Source organism: Podarcis liolepis (genome assembly GCF_965112155.1).
Source record: "Podarcis liolepis genome assembly, chromosome: 12".
Taxonomy (NCBI): domain Eukaryota; kingdom Metazoa; phylum Chordata; class Lepidosauria; order Squamata; family Lacertidae; genus Podarcis; species Podarcis liolepis.
This window is the reverse complement of record NC_139563.1, coordinates 55,212,237-55,232,348: the sequence shown is the minus strand read 5'-3', so window position 1 is coordinate 55,232,348 and position 20,112 is coordinate 55,212,237. Positions and strand designations below refer to the sequence as shown.

General features: G+C 42.3%; 1 protein-coding gene across 2 annotated transcripts in view; it reads left to right on the top strand.

Moving 5' to 3' along the window:
- The first annotated feature begins 922 nt into the window (after positions 1 to 922).
- VPS41 (VPS41 subunit of HOPS complex) overlaps positions 923 to 20,112 on the top strand; it is a 118,970-nt gene continuing 99,780 nt past the window's right edge. Inside the window, exons 1-2 of one of the 2 annotated variants that reach the window (XM_083468780.1) lie at positions 923 to 971; positions 8,543 to 8,581. In XM_083468780.1, the coding sequence (XP_083324906.1) occupies positions 951 to 971; positions 8,543 to 8,581 (60 nt within the window). In that variant the 5' untranslated portion in view covers positions 923 to 950. The remainder of the gene's footprint in view (positions 972 to 8,542; positions 8,582 to 20,112) is intronic. The other variant, XM_083468779.1, reaches the window with a different exon arrangement.

Sequence of the window (20,112 nt, the reverse complement as noted above, 5' to 3'; positions counted from 1 at the left end):
ATCCATAAAGCGCAACCTTAAACCCTATTGAATCCAGCGCCGCCGCCTCTTGGGCAGTCTGAGATAGCTCAGCGCACAGAGCACGGGACTTAAAACTCAGGGCCGTGGGTTCGAATCCCGCTCGGGCAAAAAAGGAGTGTTTCTTTAAGTGACAGCAGCAGCCAGAGTGTTAATAGCAAAATAATGGAAAAATGAGTTAACACCAGCAAAAGATGAATGGCAAGTGAAGCTGCGCGAGTACCTTGAACTTGCTAAAATGGCGGAATTAATAAGAATTAATAAATAATAAGACAATTAATTAATAATAATAATAAATAAGATAATAAATAAGAATTAATTATCACTCAGGTGATAAGATTCAAAAAGAATGGGATTGCTTTAATAATTATCTAACAAAATATGGTTCCAACGACAACACTTGGCTGTGCCTAGACTAACTTCTAGAAGGGAATTTAGTTTTTCAACAATGGTATACAGATAAGTTGAATGTCAAAGAAATATGGAAACCACAGAGATAGAGGGAAGTCAAATAATACAGAAGGGACTTAAACCAGTTTAGAAGAACAGTAAGAATGTGACGGTAAAGAAGAGAGAAAGATAGAATATGAAGGTAACGTCACTCTAGGAATTTCGGTATAGAGTATTTAAATTATGGCTTGTAATCCTTAAATAATTTTGTATATTTGATTAATATTTTTTGTGCTTCCCCCCCTTTTCAAATCTTTTTATTTTTAGTTCCTTTTAATGTCATATTTTGTTTATGTATTGTTTTCTTTTCTTTTAATGTGAGCGTAAGGAATTTCTTGTTATGTGAATTTTAAAGCGCAAGGCGCCGAGTTGCCGCGCTCCTTCCTCCCTGCTGGTGAAGATGCTCTTCCGCAAGGCGGCCAGCAGAGACTACATTTCCCAGCGTGCCTTTCGCTCCCGGGCTCTCTCACGTGACCGGCGCCATGGCGGAAGCAGAGCCGCAGGTAGAGAGCTTTGCCTTGCGGGGGCCGAAAGGAGGGAAGCTGAGGGCCGAGAGGGGCCGAGAGGGGATTTGGGGCTGGCCGTGAGGGGCTTGGGGGGGCTCCCCCTCCGCTTCCCCCAGCCGGGGGCCTGGAGAGATGGAGCCCATTTCCGCGCAGCTCTTCATTTTCAAGGAACCCCCGAAACCACAAATAACTGGAACAAGGGGGAGCAGACTGGGGGCACCCCAAGGCAGCCTGAGTCATGCCGAGTTGGGAGAGGGGTGCTTGAGGGAGCAGGAAGGGGGGCATTCAGGAAAGGGACCCCCATGATGTTGGGGGGCTGGGAGCAGCAGCTTGGGCTGGGGGGGAATTGCTTAGGGGTCCGGTTGCTCTTGTCAGTACAGTGGTACCTCGGGTTACATACGCTTCAGTTAACAGACTCCGCTAACCCAGAAATAGTGCTTCAGGTTAAGAACTTTGCTTCAGGATGAGAACAGAAATCACGTGGCGGCAGCAGCAGGAGGCCCCATTAGCTAAAGTGGTGCTTCAGGTTAAGAACAGTTTCAGGTTAAGAATGGACCTCCGGAACGAATTAAGTACTTAACCAGAGGTACCACTGTGCAGTCATACCTCAGCTCACAGCCGCTTCAGGTTCCGGTTTTTTGGGTTATGCACCCACCGAAACCTGGAAATACCAGAACGGATTACTTCCAGGTTTTGGCTGTCGTGCAGAAGCGCTAAATCGTGCTTTGTGCATGCGCAGAAGACCGAATCGCAACCCACATGTGCGCAGGCGCGCTGCTGTGGGTTGTGAACATGCCTCCCGCACAGATCACGTTCGCAACCCGAAATCGGTGGGAATGACTTCCAAATAAATTGGAATAAGCAGGGCCTTTTTTTCTAAAGAAAATGTTTCGGGGTGCTCTCATTTTCCTACTCATTGAAATGTTGGCCCTCAATGAGACCAAACTTAGATTCACAAAATGTTTAAGGGGTAAAAAAAGCACTGGGAATAAGATTGTGCAACATGTGCTTAGTATCAGGGAAACAGATGGCTACATACAAAAATGTCACTTCGTTTGGTTTGTCTGTAGACATTTACTTTATTAACAAAATTCCTATATTTCCTGATTGCAAATAGCATGTCTAAGCAGTTAACAAATTTTATATTAGTATATTCATTTTCTTGGCAACTGTGATGTTTTAAAAACCTTTGGAATCTTTCTTTTATTTTCCAACGATTAAAGTATGCATAACAGCAAATGTAGCATTTTATTTACAGTTTTAATTTAATATTAATAATATATGATTTGGACTTGGACTACAGTCATAGGAACACTTTGCTATGAGTAAACCCCACAAAGCACAGTATGACTTAAAAAGGTAAAGGACCCCTGACAGTTAAGTCCAGTCATGAACAACTCTGGGGTTGTGGTGCTCATCTCGCTTTACTGGCCGAGGGAGCCGACGTTTGTCCGTAGACAGTTTTTCCAGGCCATGTGGCCAGCATGACTAAGCCGTTTCTGGCGAAACCAGAGCAGCACATGGAAATGCTGTTTACCTTCCCACCAGAGCAGTACCTATTTATGTACTTGCACTTTGATGTGCTTTTGAACTGCTAGGTTGGCAGGAGCTAGGACTGTACAACGGGAGCTCACCCTGTCGCGGGGCTTCGAACCGCTGACCTTCCGACCAGCAAGCCCTAGGCTCAGTGGTTTAGACCACAGCGCCACCCGCGTTATGACTTACTTTTGAGTAAATTGATTTCCACCGTATGACTTACTTTTGAGTAAATTGACTTCCACTGTTAGTCTTTAAAAGCTATAATGTGCACATTGGTTTCTGAAGCCATCTTTAAACAGTATATATCGTTCACAATGTGATTTGCAACCGATCCACACTGTGGTATAGGAAACGGTTAACTTGTTTAGTAGAGGTTCTCTATAGCATCACTAAGATTTAGAAACCTTTGATCTGATTTCAGAAAGGCATTTTAAAGAAATTGCCTTGACAAGGTAAAATGGGAGGGTAAGTCAATTTCAAATGAGCAGCTACACTTCCTAGTTATACTAGTCCTAAATTCCTTGGTTAAAATCCCACTTTAGCCTTGAAACTCATTAGTTGTCCTGGAGGCAATCTTGTCAATTAATCCAGAGTTATATTTAAGCCTGGTAGCCACAGCCAAGAAGGATGCAGGCAGGTGAGTGAGTGGTCTGGCAGGCGAGTGCTCCATCCGTCCTCTGCAGCCAGCACAGAAATTCATCAAAATGCTGCAGGAGGACTGGAGCTTGCCATTCCTCTTCTGCCAGCCCACAGCAGGCCAGTAAATGTATTTGAAAGCTAGGAACTTTTGTGGACTCACTACTTTTACACATCAGATAGCTAAACAATGGAATTTGCTGTCTTAAGACTTTTTGATGGCTACCCACTTAGATGGCTCCAGAAGGAGATTAAGACAAATTCATGGACAATCAGGCTGTCAATATCTGCTAGTCACTAGGCCATATATTATTTCCAGGATTAGAGGGTGCATGTCTGTCAGCAACTGTTGCTGGGGAAGAATAGAGCAAGGACTTATTGTCCTACCTTAAAACATGTATTCATGTTTCACTGTAAGCTACTACGTATGGAAGTTCTTTTTTAGGGTTAAAAAGCAGGCTGTAAATGATTTTATAAGGAAACAAAAAAAATGTTTACGTGCTGTTCTATCCTTAATAATGGCAATTAGAATATTAGCCTGCAGATTTACAGTTGAATTCTTTTTTTAAAGATTCATGTAGATGATCATCTCTCATTTCATTTGATGAACATGCTTGCATGTGTGCGCACACATATTTACAAGTAACAGGCATGGTACTGCTTCTGCAAATGCTTGGCTTTAAGAGACAGCACCTAAATCTTGGTGGTTTCATTTTTTATTTTGCTTAAAAAGCAGATGTTTAATTTATATAACTATATGAAACCTGATGTGTGTAACCATATTGTTTGCTTTTTAAAATGCTGTCCTGCATATTTAATTGCAAGAACAACAATGGTGTGAGGAGGTTTATATCTACAGGAGTTCTTCTCTGGAGAATTGTTCTGTCTCTAGAGAATTCAGGTCCATCTAGATTCTTTTTTTGGTAGTCAGGAAAGAGAATCAATATATGCTAATGCTGACGGACTCTGTTTTTAGGCCAGTTTTTCAAAATCCCAGTAGGAAAGGTTTAAGGTAGGATTTTTGGAATCTGGGAGCTGGATGTAATATTGAGACAGAGTGACAGGTGTCACAGTTGACTGCTGCTTGCTGTCTGCCATGGTTCACAAGAGGATCAAAGGCAGAGCAGTGGGAGGAAAAGAAGTTTATCTTTGACTGGGAGAGGAATATTATACTGGAAGGTAGACAAAGCAAGACGCTAGACCATTTGTGGGGGGGAACCCCTCTGGATTATTTCTTTTGTTTTGTTCATTTGTTAATAATGTGACTTACTAGATTTATATGCGTACACACACAAATGTTTCAGGAAACTATATTATTGCTAGTTCTCAGGGATGAAAGTAGTATTTTGCATTTGTAAATATCAGTCCCCGGAGCTGGCTTTCTGCAAAGCATGGGTTGCAAATCAGGATCCAGCCTCATCAATACATGGCCACTCCCTTTCCAGAGGGATTTCTCATCTCTCCTTTGTTTCTTTCCTGGTGCTTAAGCATGACATTATGATCACTTCTGAATAGATACAAACCATCATGGTTGCAAGGGACTTTGTTTTGCATAGGTACCCATCAATGGCTAGGAAATGTGTTTTGAAGATCTGTAAACCATGGTGTTCAAAGAGTCAGCACTGCCTCTGAACCTAGTTCCAGTGTCAAAATTTGAGATAACTAGGTCCCCCTTGCCTCAGTCAGTACCAGTCTCTACTTCTGTCTTCTCATATCAGCAAGCGCTTTTCATTTTCAGGTCACTCCTGGAATGATCTTACTTGCAAAAACAGTATGTCAGTCAAGTCCAGATACAAAAGACAAATAACAATTATCCCACCAAATAATCAAAATAATCAGAATGCCAACAAGAGAGAAGGGAGCCACACGCACACTGAAAGAAACAACTTCACATATATTCTGATGGAGTCTGAACTGGTGGTGATTAACTAGGAAAGGGATCTTGAGATTGTGATGGAGAATTAGATAATTCCTGGAGATAGTCAAGATGGCTGCATTACTTCCAATATCAGAGGTAGGATGACTAAATGCCGGTTGCTGTGTGTCAGGGGCTGGCTGGACGACGAGGAGTGGTGGGTGGGAGGCTCCAGCTGGAGAACCACCTAGGGATGCTCAGAAGAGGAGTGGTGGCAGGACCCAGAAGACAGGTCTGAGGAGGGGGTGGGCAGAATGGTTGGATGCTGAACCATCATCAGGCTTGAGTGAGAGAGAGGAAGAAGAGGCAGAAAGCACTGTAGACGTAGGACAGGCAGCCGAGAAGGAGGAGGTGGGGACGGAGGCTGCAACAGATTCATGGGAGTCTGCCAGTCCTACTGTATTCAGCTCCCATCTTCCCTTGTCTCCAAGGGCACAAGAGGGCATTGCATATAGCACAGCAGGGAGCCCCACTCTGACAAAGTTTAAGACTGTTAGGAAAACAGTCTTAGGAGGCAGTCAGCTCTGGCAACTGCTTCACTGGGGCCAGTCTCGCCTTAGGTTTCTCTGTTTGTATTCTGTTTCCTTGGACAAAGAATAATCTTTACAGCTCATTGGGGTCTCCATGCTGTCGTCCAGCTGAACCAGCCCTGACACTGGGGGTCACGAGCTGAATACTCTTTTATGCCCTGCTGTCTTGGGATTCCTATAGGCATGTCAAAGTCCGCTATGGAAGCAGAACGTTGGACAGTGAGGGCTTTGGGTCTAACCCGGCAGGGCTTGCCTTAGGGGTCTAGGAACTAGAAGTGCTTTCCAGCCCTATGCAGACCAGGTGCTAGGATTTAAAAGAGTTTCAGAATAATTTTGCAATATTGGAAGTGGCATTGTATCACCACCATGTATCTGGTAGGTCTGAATTTTATAGAGCTCATAGTGGTAGGGCAGTCTTGATTTCAAAAAGTTGTCTCAACAAGAATCTATTTTGTGACGTTACTGCCCAAAATTCACCCTGTGGTGTAAACGCAGACAGGGGATTTTGCCGTTTTGGGTCTCTCCCACCCCTTCTCCAGCACCCACCCTGCTACAGTTATTCATCTTATTGTCAAAATGTTGCCTCATAAGGTTTGAACTGCCTTCTCTCTTGTATAGTCTTTGTTTCCATCATGCAGTTGTTAAAATGCTTACGTTCACTGTCAGCATATTAGTTGTAACCTTTTATTGCTATTGATAACTGTAAATGCGTTAAGTAAATCTTCATTTTGCTGACCTCTGTGGAGGCATGGCATCAGCAGAATTTACCACTGGACAGGTGAGAGATTAGCAAGAATAGACTCAATTTCTTGTGTGTGTGTTTGTGTGTATGCGGCAGGAAGATTCATTGCCTTGTGAAGAAGAGATTTTTAAGTCATACGTTCTTTGAGAAATGTAACAACAAGAATAATGTTGGTTTTTAACATACGTGCCACCGAGAGTTCTTGAGTGAATTTAAATTGAGCAATCCTTTAAAGGGAATCCAGTGTAATCAAAATTCCCGTGTAAAGAGAAACAGCTATCTCATGTGAGCCACAAAAGTGAAGAGAGGTCTTCAGAAATAGAAGTGTGTGGGATTAACCATATACCCAACAATAATGGCATATATTTTGTGTGTGTGTTTGCTGCTGAACATCTCTGACATCCATGAAATTGTTACGCGAAAAGTTGGCCGTAATAAATACGTTAACAATTTCTCAAGGAAGAGCCCAAAATGCACTTGTAAGAGAGAATGTTTCACTGTTTGGTCCCTTGTTACAGAAGTTTAACTTGTTTATTTCTTAATATGAAGCGGCCTTGAGTGCCCTGTGGGATAAAAATAATACATTGACTTCATCACTGAAGGACATAAGAAGAACCTGCAGGATCAGGCCAACGGCCCAAAAAGTCCAGCATCATGTTCTCACAATGGCCAGGCAGATGCGAAACCTTTAAGGTCCTGAGCACAAGAACAACTCTTCCCTTCTGTGGTTTCCAGCAATTGGTAGTCGGGAGCATTGCAGCCGCCAATGCCTAGCCATCATGGTTAGGAGAAGAACGACTTGGTTTGTCTAATACAAATTCAGTGAGGTCAGATACAGTGGTACCTCTGGTTAAGAACTTCATTCGTTCTGGAGGTCCATTCTTAACCTGAATCTGTTCTTAACCTGAGGTACCACTTTAGCTAATAGAGCCTCCCGCTGCCGCTGCACAATTTCTGTTCTCATCCTGAAGCAAAGTTCTTAACCCGTGGTACTATTTCTGGGTTAGCGGAGTCTGTAATCTGAAGCATCTGTAACCCGAGGTACCACTGTATTAGGCTAACGGACTAATAGTCCAAAACAGCATAATTCAGGTCCTCATAAAAGAAATGGAAAGCCTGTATCATCTTTGCTGACCAATCACTTGCCACTTAAGGGATTGTGAGATGGGACACGTACAATGAAGAGACACCCCAACAGTGAACCATGAGGAGCCCTACCTGGCTGTAGGAGACGCATGCGATGAGTGTATTTTTGTGTGACCAAGACAGAGAAACCACAAAGTATTTATTAGATAAACAAGAACAAGCCTGCGTGTAAAGTTCTGATGAAACATTTGTTCTTAAAGGATGCGCTATATCTGTGGGACTCCAGATTTAAATCTTACTATCACCTGGTGTACGAGATGAAGGGCTAGACTCAAGCAAATGTTCCATTTGTTATTAATCTCCACAGCGGCAGAAGCAACTGTTTGTTCTGTGCTGGTGGTGGTAGCGTGCCTTCTTCATTCCTAGAAACAACTGAATAAGTATAGTGCTCATTGTGTGTGTTGTCTGCTTTAGGTATCTCGCAACAACATGACAATTATCTGCTATAATAATAATAATAATAATAATAATAATAATAATAATAATAATTTATTTATACCCCGCCCATCTGGCTGGGCCTCTGGGCGGCTTCCATAGAAACCAAAAATACAGTAAAATATCACATGTTAAAAACTTCCCTGAACAGGGCTGCCTTAAGATGTCTTCTGAATGTCAGGTAGTTGTTTATCGCTTTGACATCTGCTGGAAGGGCGTTCCACAGGGCGGGCGCCACTACCGAGAAGGCCCTCTGCCTGGTTCCCTGTAGCCTCACTTCTCGCAATGAGGGAACCGCCAGAAGGCCCTCGGCACTGGACCTCAGCGTCCGGGCAGAATGATGGGGATGGAGACGCTCCTTCAGGTATACTGGACCGAGGCCGTTTAGGGCTATCAGTGTGTGATTTCACATAACATATCCTGGTACAAAGGATGCAGAAATCAACATCGCTGCTGATCTAGAATATAATCAGATTCTTTTAGAATATAACCAGAATCTTCTAAATCTTTGCGAGTTATTTGCCTTTTAACTTCCAGAAGCAAAAAAAGACCATGGGGGAATACAGTACAGCCACAAATCCACAAATTTGTAACCTCTTCCTTCCCTTTTTTGTATTGTCCTCAGGAGCCCAGGTGCAATGAAGAATCTACAGATGAGTCTGAGGTAAGGTTGCTTCAAAAAGAATTCATACCTGAGCACTGCCAGGTGATGTTCCAGTTGTATTAAATGTCAGTCCTTTGTCAATAAGTAAGGAAAACACGCTCTTCTCTCCAGCTTCTTTGATTCATTTCAAATTTGGAGGCTGCTTATTTACAGAGAAGTTATGGCAAGTGATTTTTAGGCTTCGATTACAATTAGGGGACTGTGTTGCTACTGAAAACACAAAATGGATGATATTTAAAAATAAATATGGATAGTCACACAGCTCTGGTAAAATAATGACTCTTGACAAAATAAATCTTGTTGAAAGTTGAAAGCAGAATGCTGCCAGTTTTGCTCCGTGTCAATCTCGTTTTCATTTACTCAAACAATGTTTGTATATTACAGATTTTTTAGAAAGGAACTGATATTTAATGGTGCTCTGAACCAAGCTTAGATTTATGTCTGCTATCATTGCTTTGCAAAATAACATTGCAAGGCATGAGTATCCATGTTATTTCTGTGCATGTTTATTCTAAAAAAACTATTTTTTTTTAGGGGAGAAAGATGTAAAGACTGTCCAAAGGGCAGGAAAAAGATGTGACAAAAGGCCTTAGGATCCTGGAAAGAATGGATTAAAAAATGGCCAGGATCCTAAGGAACAATATGTAATTCTGCATAACTAAAGGAATTTGCTGCTGGATTTTATGGGTGGTAGTTCCTATACTTTGTTGTTGTTTAGTCGTTTAGTCGTGTCCGACTCTTCGTGACCCCATGGACCAGAGCACGCCAGGCACTCCTGTCTTCTACTGCCTCCCGCAGTTTGGTCAGACTCATGTTTGTAGCTTCGAAGACACTATCCAACCATCTCGTCCTCTGTCGTCCTCTTCTCCTTGTGCCCTCCATCTTTCCCAACATCAGGGTCTTTTCCAGGGAGTCTTCTCTTCTCATGAGGTGGCCTCAGCTTCGTGATCTGCCCTTCCAGTGAGCACTCAGGGCTGATCTCCTTAAGAATGGATCGGTTTGTTCTTCTTGCAGTCCATGGGACTCTCAAGAGTCTCCTCCAGCACCATAATTCAAAAGCATCAATTCTTCGGCGATCAGCCTTCTTTATGGTCCAGCTTTCACTTCCATACATCACTACTGGGAAAACCATAGCTTTTACTATACTATACTATACTATACTATACTATACTATACTATACTATACTATACTATACTATACTGCATAGCAAACCTTTTCAAAGAGGAATAATTTGCAAAAACTCTTTGTCATAATGACAAGTAAAAAAAGCTGTTGGAGGTGCCCAGAGTAGCTCTGTCCCAGGGGTGGGGGACTTTTTTGGCTCTCTAAAGAAGTTGAAAAAGCAATAATTCTTCAGACCAATTCTAACAACAATAAGATTATTATTGATTTTTCATGTAAAAAGTGGAGCTGCGAGGGCAGCTGGTAGCCCAAACGGATGATTCTTGCATTGTAAATATCAACCTTTGCCAAAGGCTTGATGTCCTGCTCTGTGTAATGCCACATAATATTATATTTAGCATTTCTAATTCTGATGGTCCAGTTTTCGTTTCAGAATGGAGAGAATGAGAAACACAAAATAGGTGTTTAATGGCAATGTTTTTATGGTCTGATGCCTGCAAGCCTCTGAGTTAAATGGAAATTTAATTTGGCAAAATGGAAGGAAAAGCCAAATTGGGGTGGGTGTGTTATTAGGTTTATTGCATGCAAGGTTTGTTGCATTCCCTCTCTTAAAAATTTCTGCCTTGCAGGGGGTTGGACTAGATGACCCTTGGGATCCCTCTACAATTCTATGATTCTATGATTCTAAGTATATTCTCTCTGGTCTAAATTTCTCTGTGTGCCCATTCAAGCTTGCTCCACTTTTCTCTGTAACTTCTCACACTTTCGTTCTTTTTGAGTGCCTGTTAATTCCACCATCTTAAAGCAGCCAAGGGTTTGAGTGGCCCTTCCCAAAAACCCATTTCTTCCTTAAAGTCTTTGGCTTAACAAGGACAAAATCTTAGCATAAGTTAATTGTATTTGCTTAAAGTGATCCCTTGTTCCCTTGTTGCCCTCGCCTTTTCCTTTCCATCCTTTTGTTGTATTCTGAATGTCAGTAACTTAACGTATTTTTCGCTCTATAAGACGCACCAGACCACAAGACGCACCTAGTTTTTGGAGGAGGAAAACAAGAAAAAAAAATATTCTGAATCTCAGAAGCCAGAACAGCAAGAGGGATTGCTGTGCAGTGAAAGCAGCAATCCCTCTTGCTGTTCTGGCTTCTGGGATAGCTGCACAGCCTGCATTCGCTCCATAAGATGCACACACATTTCCACTTACTTTTTAGGAGGGAAAAAGTGAGTCTTATAGAGCAAAAAATACAGTACATGTTACTGGAGTAAGAAGTTACAGGTTCCAGCGCTTTTGTCTTCTTGCCCCCCGCAAACCCTCTCTTTAGCGCTGCATTGGAGCAAATGTCAACCTGGAGGAAACCTGACTGACAGGTGTAAACTGCAGGGTTTCCCCTGGAAATTTTTAGAATTTGCAGAAACTTCTTGATGGTTCGTGCCCCGCCTAAAAGTAACAAAAGATTACCGCTTGTGTAGATCCTGACTAAAATGTTATGTGAGACGTTTTATTACTAAGTTCATGTAGCATTTAACTGTGGGATTTATATCTATCAGTCTGACAGACAATCATGCATGTTTACTCAAAAGTAAATCCTAATGTGCTCAGTTGTTCTTATATTTATGTAAGCGGGCATAGAATTGCAGTTCTAGAGCTATTTACTGTATAAGTGTCTGTCGTTTTCCAGGTGTTTAAACTAGTACATATAAAATATTTCCCTTATTTATCACATTACTCCATGTGTCAAACAAACATTTTAGCTGAGGTGATTCCCCCCCCCTAAATATTTCATGTAATTGTACCAGATCATTTTTTGTAAGTGCTTGTCAGTTTACTGTCTTACGTATGATTTGGAGCAGTATGAACTCTTTCTTATGAAGTAGATGGACTACTCCTTATTCCTCCTTGATATGCTGAGCAAAAAATAATAATCTCAAATAGTATTTTAATTCTCAGGAGGAAAAACTGCTTTAGCTTGAAAAGTATATTTCCTGCAATCTTGGAGCACTAAAATCTTTTCTTTAACTTTGTATAGGGTTTCTGAAATTGCATGTATGATGTACATTAATTTTATTTTTTCCTTTCCATTTCTCTTTCACCCTACCAATGATAAAGAGAATGATCAAAAGTGTTACTTGTGAGCAGGTTTCTGTTTCAGTTATTACTCCTAGATGCAATTTAGTTTTGTTTGCTTATTTGATGCTTTTGTCCATAATCTGGAGTTACACGTTAAGGCAGATGAGGTTATTTGGGGTGGGAATATAGCAGGATAAACTGTTCATAAAGTAGAGAATAAAGTTTGAATACATTTGTGGCAGGGGCTCATGTAATAATAATAATAATAATAATAATATTTTTTAAAAAAATTATTTATACCCTGCCCTCCCCGGCCAGAGCTGGGCTCATGGTGGCTACCACCAGTAAAATTACAATAAAAACATAATTGGGGGGGGGGGGGACCAATTTAAAATACAGGTTAAAATACAATTTAAAATGCAGCCTCATTTTAAAAGTAGCCCATAGATCAAAACCATAAGGGGAGGGAAACATAAGGGTCAGGCTGAGTCAAAACCAAAGGCCAGGTGGAACAGCTCTGTCTTGCAGGCCCTGCGGAAAGATGTCAAGTCCCGCAGGGCCCTAGTCTCTTGTGACAGAGCGTTCCACCAAGTCGGGGCCAGTACTGAAAAGGCCCTGGCCCTAGTTGAGACCAATCTAACCACCTTGTGACTTGGGACCTCCAAAGTGTTGTCATTTGTTGACTTTAAGGTCCTCCGCGGGGCACACCAGGAGAGGCGGTCCCGTAGGTACGAGGGTCCTAGGCCGTAAAGGAAGGACGAAGTAGAACACAAGGGTTCTGCTAGAAAGCCAAAGAGCTGCTTTAGGCATGGTCAAGAGCTTGGACTTACTCAATGAACTTTTGACGTTTCACGTTAAACCACATCCCTCTTCCATATCAATAACTTTTGAAAATCTCTGTTTCAAAAGTGGCTTTCTATGTGGCACGGAAATTTCCTACTGAATAAATGTAAGCCAGATGTCCCATTGGGCATGCATGGAATTAATTGTGCAACAAACTACAAAAATAAACAAATCCCTTCTTGTTATTACTGCACACCAACACAACCGTGTTTAGGTGAGTTCAATTAAATATTCCGATAATAAATCATCAACAGCATAGCTTTAATCAGCATTACCTTGGGGACTTTTCTGTTTTTACCTAAGGATTGTGTTATACAGGAACTTTCAAGAACTTACAAGAATAAGCAGTAGGAAAAGATAAGAAAAGAAGAAATTGGACTTAGCCCCATAGGTTATACACCATACATATAAACTGTATATGTTGCACATACTGGGCTAGACCTTTACGACAGGAAATAACCAGTAAAATTTTCACAATTCTTATCATTCGGCATGTTGCGCTTTGTGTATTGTGACAACTGTATTTGAGTTTCAAGGTATTGAACTTGTTTTAATCAGCATTAAAGCATCATCACGGTAACCGGAGGGTCAGGGAACCAGAACTAAGGCTCAGGAAACGGCTGTGCAAACTGATGCATCTTTGATAGCTGCTGGAAGCATCCCCAATTGGTGCCTGCCTGATCTCATTGGTGAGAGCATTCCACATGGGAGGTGCCACAGCAGAGAAGGCCCTTCTCAGCGCTCCACCAGAGGAACTTCTGCAGGTTGTGGTGTGGACCAGAGGGCGATGTATATGAGAGGAGACAACCCGTCAAATAACCTGGTCCTGAGCTGTTCGAGGTTTTAAAGCCCAAACTAACACCTTAAGCTTGGCTTGGTAGCTAATCACTTGGTTCTTGACAAGCATCTCAGCACAGAAGATTTCACAATCACTGTACTGTTATTAGCGCACAAATTATCCCTGCCCTGCAACGGGAAATTTCTCTGATGAGCCTTAACGAGATATCAGGATTTAAAAATTGTTTAAAAGGGGCAAAAAAATTAATGAGGCTATAGAAATAATTCATCATTTTGAGCCTATAGGATGAGTTTTAAATAATATATTGGCGTTTAAATGGAATCTTTTGCTGCATCAATTTTAAAAAACAAATTTCTGGTGATGTGTAACAAAGATAATCGTATACGTCATATTAGGATTGACTTGTAAACCAAGTGGATGACTCTCTGGATTTTCTAGTATCTCCTTTTCTTGGGTGAAATTAGATGGCTAATTTAATGAGCTATTAATATTAACTAGAAGTTCCAATTCTCTTATTTGAGTGTCGTAGAATATCTAAAGTATAAAAATGCTGCAGTGCATATGACATGAATGAAATTCAATTTGAAATATTACTATATCAACAGAATTGTAATGTCCTCACAATATTAATTCATTGATGTGGACAGAGCAGTGCTGGAAGTTTTCTTTCCTGCTTTGTCCTTACATTTTAGTTGTGCATGAACATAACACGGCCTACTATTTCTGGAGAAGGAAAAAAGATTCTGAGCAGTGCTGCGTATTCATGCACTACAGCTCTTTGCACCCAGGTGTCAGTCTGTGGGTCAGATACTTGCCAAATGAGGAGTGGCCAGAGACAAAACGCCTTGAAAAGAGGCCGCTCACAAGGGACATCAGTGAACAGAAAGCAACAAAATGTGATGTAATAAAGAGCAGTGGGATTTTGTTCAGGTTGGAGAACGTTTTAAAGAGACAGAACTTTGTCGGAGTGCTCTTTCATGGATCTTTATGAAGTTGGCAGTGTCTCTTGTACAGAGCTTGCATGTTCTGACATCAAGGAACCTTTCTGAACAATGGCTCAGGTTTGAGGGAAGAATATGGTACCTTGAAGGTTTGTGGAGCTTGGTGAGAAACCAAGTGGTCCTTTTGAAGGGTGACAATTACTGAGTTTTGAGAGGAGTTGGCTGACTTTATCTTGAGAAAAGGAGGAGTTGCTGTGCCTCTCCTATTGTGTATACCAGGCTGTGGATTTTATAGTCTCTGTCCTGTTGTCCAGGTGAGGTAAGAGTGGAGAAAGCACTTTCGGCAAATACTCATTCCCTGTTTAGTTGGTACAGTGCACAGTCGCAGGTAAGTGATCATTTTTTGCAAGGGTAATGAGGGACATCTTAAAAAGCAGATTGATAAGAGGGATGTGAAATTCATTTTGCTTTTGATGGGCCAAAAGCATTGTGTTAATTAGCCAATCAGATATTTAACACATAGTTTGTTAAAGCAGTAATAGATCAGAGAGAATGATGCTAATTCTCAAAAAACCGGCCATCTTCTAGAAGTCCCCAGTTCCTCTCAGAAGCTTTCATCACACTATGCTAAATCCCACAGAGGCTCTTCCTTCTTCTCTTGTGACCCTGGTTTAAGACGGGTTATTACATCAGTTTTCTGTGATGTCTGAACTGTGAAATTGTGGTTTAACCGTTGTTTACAAGCGGTTTGGAAGCCATGGGATTTATCAAGTCAAGAAGTTCCTTCTTTAGTTGGGTGTGGAAGAAGAAAGTGCACGTGTGTATATGTGTGCTTGCTGCTTACTCCTACAGCAAAAATTTCCATTTGTGGCAACATGACAGCTGAAACACGCCTCTATATATATGTGTATCCTGCTGGGCTATGCGTTCCTTATTAGAGACATAGGAATATCACATAGCCAGGAGGCCAACTGACAGGGGAGAGGGAAGAAGCTTTTTGGAGTGTGTTGAAGCATGGGAGATGTCTCCTCTCAGAGCAGGATGCAAGCATTTGTACCCCTATTCCTGAACTGCTGGGGAGCAAAGAGCTCTCCCTTCTGCCATTGCTGTCAGATGCAATATTATTCTGCCCCATAGGCAAGGTCATCCTTGACTTCATAGTACTGTTGGCTATGTAAACCGGCTTATTTGGACCTCTTGGCTGGCTTAGATTGTGACTGGACTTTTGGACATGCCATTGCAAGCCTTCAGAAAACGGGTTGAGCAGATTGTCAAGCCTCTATATAAACGCCGCATGAAGCTTCTTGCAGCTGCAAGACATTGACATCTTGTTATGATAGGGGGAAATTATACTTCAGAACAATCTTCTTTGCACATAGTTACATGCATTGGTAGCTCACATTAATGGGTTTTCTGAAGTAGTATTTAAGTATCAATATACTTTTCCTGTAGCTTGTGAAAGCAGTGGGCCATAGCTCAGTGGTAGAGCGCATGCTTTGTGTGCAAAAGATCTTTGGTTCAGCATCTTCAGATAGGGCTGGGAAAGGCTGCCTGCCTGAAACCTTGGAGAGCTGCTGCCATCAGTGCAGACAATACTGGGACAGATGGACCATTATTCTGACTCTGTATAAGAAGAAGAAGAAGAGTTTGGATTTGATATCCCGCCTTTCACTCCCCTTCAGGAGTCTCGAAGCGGCTAACATTCTCCTTTCCCTTCCTCCCCCACAACAAACACTCTGTGAGGTGAGTGGGGCTGAGAGACTTCACAGAAGTGTGACTGGCCCAAGGTCACCCAGCAGCTGCATGTGGAGGAGCGGAGACGCGAACCCGGTTCCCCAGATTACGTGACTACCGCTCTTAACCACTACACCACACTGGCTTAGTAAGGCACAGCGTAGTAAGGCAACTTACTACGCTGAAGAAACCCTTTTTCCCTATCACAGTGGCTCAGATGACCTATAGGTTACTTCATATAACCTCTTGTCATGAAGGAAATGCATAGAAATTGAATTGGGTCATACGGGATTAACTAACAGCTTTCGCCAATGTGAGCAAACACAGTCAACTTTAAACGCCTCATACCACATGCACTGAGAGAATTGTTGCTGCTGTTTTGGGTGCCTGTTGCAAACCACTTTGAGCATAATCGTTTGCAGGACAGCAGCATCTAAATTAAAATCTAATCTATTCGCTGTTGTGCAACCGTCTCAGAAGCTGTTGCCTAGGATTTGCCAGCGTAGACTTCCTATGGTGGCGCTGGGGCGAGTCAGGACAGCGCTGGGTTGTGGGTGGATTGTTCAGTACGGGATCTTGTGACACATTGCAGAATTCAGCAGAGCCTTTGCTTTTCATAACCCAACTCATCTTCATTGCTGGCAGACTTCTAAAAGTGAAACTGAAGTTGGCATTTCACGCTGATAGCATGACTGTAATTTAGTGGCAACTCGGAAGAGCAGAAAATGTTGTTTGCTTTCTTTTCACCTGTATATTGCATTCTGTGCTCTCAATACAACTATTTTAATATATATTCAGTGGTAGTAGCCATATCATCATAATTCTTTGCCCTACTGTGTGGTACTTTTCCTCAAGAAGGCGAAAAGCTTAAATAAATCCTCTGTGGAAAAGGAATAAAAAGAGGGAGAAGGAGATTGCTGAGAGAAAGCCAAATGTCATAATCCATCTTGACCAATTCAAGAATCATAAGCTTTCGGTGATTAGGCTTGTGGGAATCAAACTCCAGTAATGAAATGAAAGGTGTAATTCCAGGGGAGGTGGTGAGAGCAAGGCTGGTGCATTTAAATATCAAACCACTGCCAAAATAGAAAATAACTTCTTCCATTGGCTGGGGTAGCTTTATGTGGTCTCTACATGGCCTGCCATTCAAAGCAACGTGATTAACAGGAAACTAAAATATTATCTTAAAGATTTCGAAATAAAACATTACAAAGGAGGTCAACCACAGAATGCACATTTAATGCAGCAAAGTTAACAATTATTATTTCTTTTTTTAAAAAAATATCTTAAACATTTCAAGAGAAAGTAGCCCAAAAATGGAAAACTCAGGAAATACCAACATAACATAAATACCATCATAATATAAATGGAGTGGCAGACAAGAATGGTTGAATATGTAGAATTAGCAAAACTGACCCACAGGATCCGTAACCAAGAAGAAACAAAGTTCAAAAAGGAATGGAGTAAATTTGTTGAGTAACAACTGTAGAAGTTTAAAGACTGGAGCAGGATTACAATAAATTTTGTGATGTGGATAGAATATAACTAAGAATCTGTGAAAGAGAAAATCTAATACGAAAGCCGGATGGAGGGAGGGAGGGAAGTCCGTGCGCAAGAGAGCGTGTGTAAATAAGTAGACACATGATGGTTGAACTTTAGAGTATTTATTTTGTTTATATATGTTACAGAAAACTCAATAAAAAGCATTTGGGGGGGAAATGAAGAGGATGTCTAGGAAAAGTCAGGGGTTGTCGAGGTGATGCTCTCTGGATGTTGCTGGACCACAACTCCCATCACCCTTGATCTTTGGCCATGCTGAGTGTGGGGCTGATGGGAGTCGGAGTCCGACGATATCTAGAGGGCACCAGGTTGGTTATAATGGAGTTCATTGGGCACTCTAAAGCTCCCTTCAGCCCCAGCCATCTGGCCGGGGGTCAGGGGCAATGAGGAGAATTCCAGTTCTGCAACATGACTGTTCCAAAGCGTTATATAAATGTCAAGTTTCTATAAATTTCCTGCTTTAAGACTAAACAAGAATAAAGAAGCGACCAGTCTGTTAAAATAGAGAGAGAGATTCTATATCAAATAATATTCCTGGTGTGTGTAGCTGGGTAGGAGTGGGGGGACTTAACAAGGCCTAGTGCAGGAGTTGTTAACCTTTTGGGGCTCATGGTCACCTTTGGCAACCAGAGAAACTATTTTGGGCAGCAAATCAAGGACACCCTGCAGGCTGCAGCCCATTCTATGGTGGAATACTTCTTTCAAGATTAATTTCATCAGAAGGAAGAGTCTTCCCTGGGCACCAGGAAAGGCCTCTGGGGTTAGGTGTGCCCATGGGTGCTGTCCTGCAACCCTTGGTCTGTGGTCAGTGCCAGATTTAGGCGCAGGCATGTATTGAAGTGAGAGCTGGACCATAAAGAAGGCTGATCGCCAAAGAATTGATGCTTTTGAATTATGGTGCTGGAGGAGACTCTTGAGAGTCCCATGGACTGCAAGAAGATCAAACCTCTCCATCCTGAAGGAAATCAGCCCTGAGTGCTCACTGGAAGGACAGATCACGAAGCTGAGGCTCCAATACTTTGGCCACCTCATGAGAAGAGAAGACTCCCTGGAAAAGACCCTGATGTTGGGAAAGATGGAGGGCACAAGGAGAAGGGGGCGACAGAGGATGAGATGGTTGGACAGTGTTCTCGAAGCTACCAACATGAGTTTGACCAAGCTGTGGGAGGCAGTGGAAGACAGGAGTGCCTGGCGTGCTCTGGTCCAGGGGGTCATGAAGAGTCGGGCACGACTAAATGACTAAACAACATCCAATTTTGTCCTCGCTCGGGGCGCCATTTTACCAAAGTCCGCCCTTGCTATGATGAGTGGGCTCTGTTCTATTGGTGCAAATGATTGAGACCAAGGAAGACTGAATTTCTGGTGTGCTTTCTGCTGCACCGTGAACATCTCTTGGTGGCAGACATGAGCAATGTGCTCTTGCTCCCCTCTCCACCCAGTTCCCCTTTAAGGCCCGTTTTCTTTCCACCATGAAGAACTCTACTTTGGCTTTTCCTTTGAAGAACCAAAGTTAGAATGGTTCAGTAGTAATCACTTCTGCGGGCTGATGTATAATTGGCATGGAAAGATACGGGGCAGGTTCTGGAATCACGAACTCTCTCACCCAGGCCTTCCTTCTTCTGGTCACGAATGCCATCCTTCATCTTAACAGCAGTTGAGCATATGTGAGCATTGATGTTAACTATGTGCATCAAGCCCAAGTTAAAAACAAACCCCTGTGTTGTAGTGAGAACCAATCACAGAAATATAGACAACACATAGGTTAATAACTGTTAGAGCAGTCTTCTAACCATGGTTTAAGAGACTGTTGTCATCATATGTAAAATTGGCACGATACTTCACCATATTTAGGCTTCCTGGGTTGTTGTGTGGGTAAGTGAGATAAGGATCTGTTAATATTAGAAATGCTAATTAAAACTACCATATTTTTTGCTCCGTAAGACACACTTTTTTCTTCCTAAAAAGTAATGGGAAATGTCTGTGCGTCTTATGGAGCGAATGTGTGGTCCCTGGAGCCGAATTGCCCTGGGAAGAAAAGCAGATAATGCTTTTTTTTTTTTAAAGAAAGTGGGAAGGGGGTGTTGAAACAAAGTCACTGATCGCAAGCAATTGGAAGCGAGATAAGGGGCGCTAGCAATAAAGGAGGCTGCCTGGGAGGGGGGGAGGTAAAGACAGCGAACTTGCAAGGAGAGGAGACAGGAAGGCTAAAGCAATGAGGAGAGAAATTAGAAGAAAAGGAGGAGCAAAAAACTGCTCCAGCTAAGGAAAAGACACTAAGGCAAAGGAGAGGGAAGGGAGTGTTGAAAGGAAGCAGCTGATCGGCAAGTGATCGGGGAGGGAGATAAGGGACGCTAGAGATAAAGGTGGCTGCCTGGGAGGGGAGAGGTAAAAGCTCAGGATTTTTGCTTTGGGTCACCCCAAATTCACCATCAGATCACGTGTCTGTGGCCACAGCATGAACCACAAA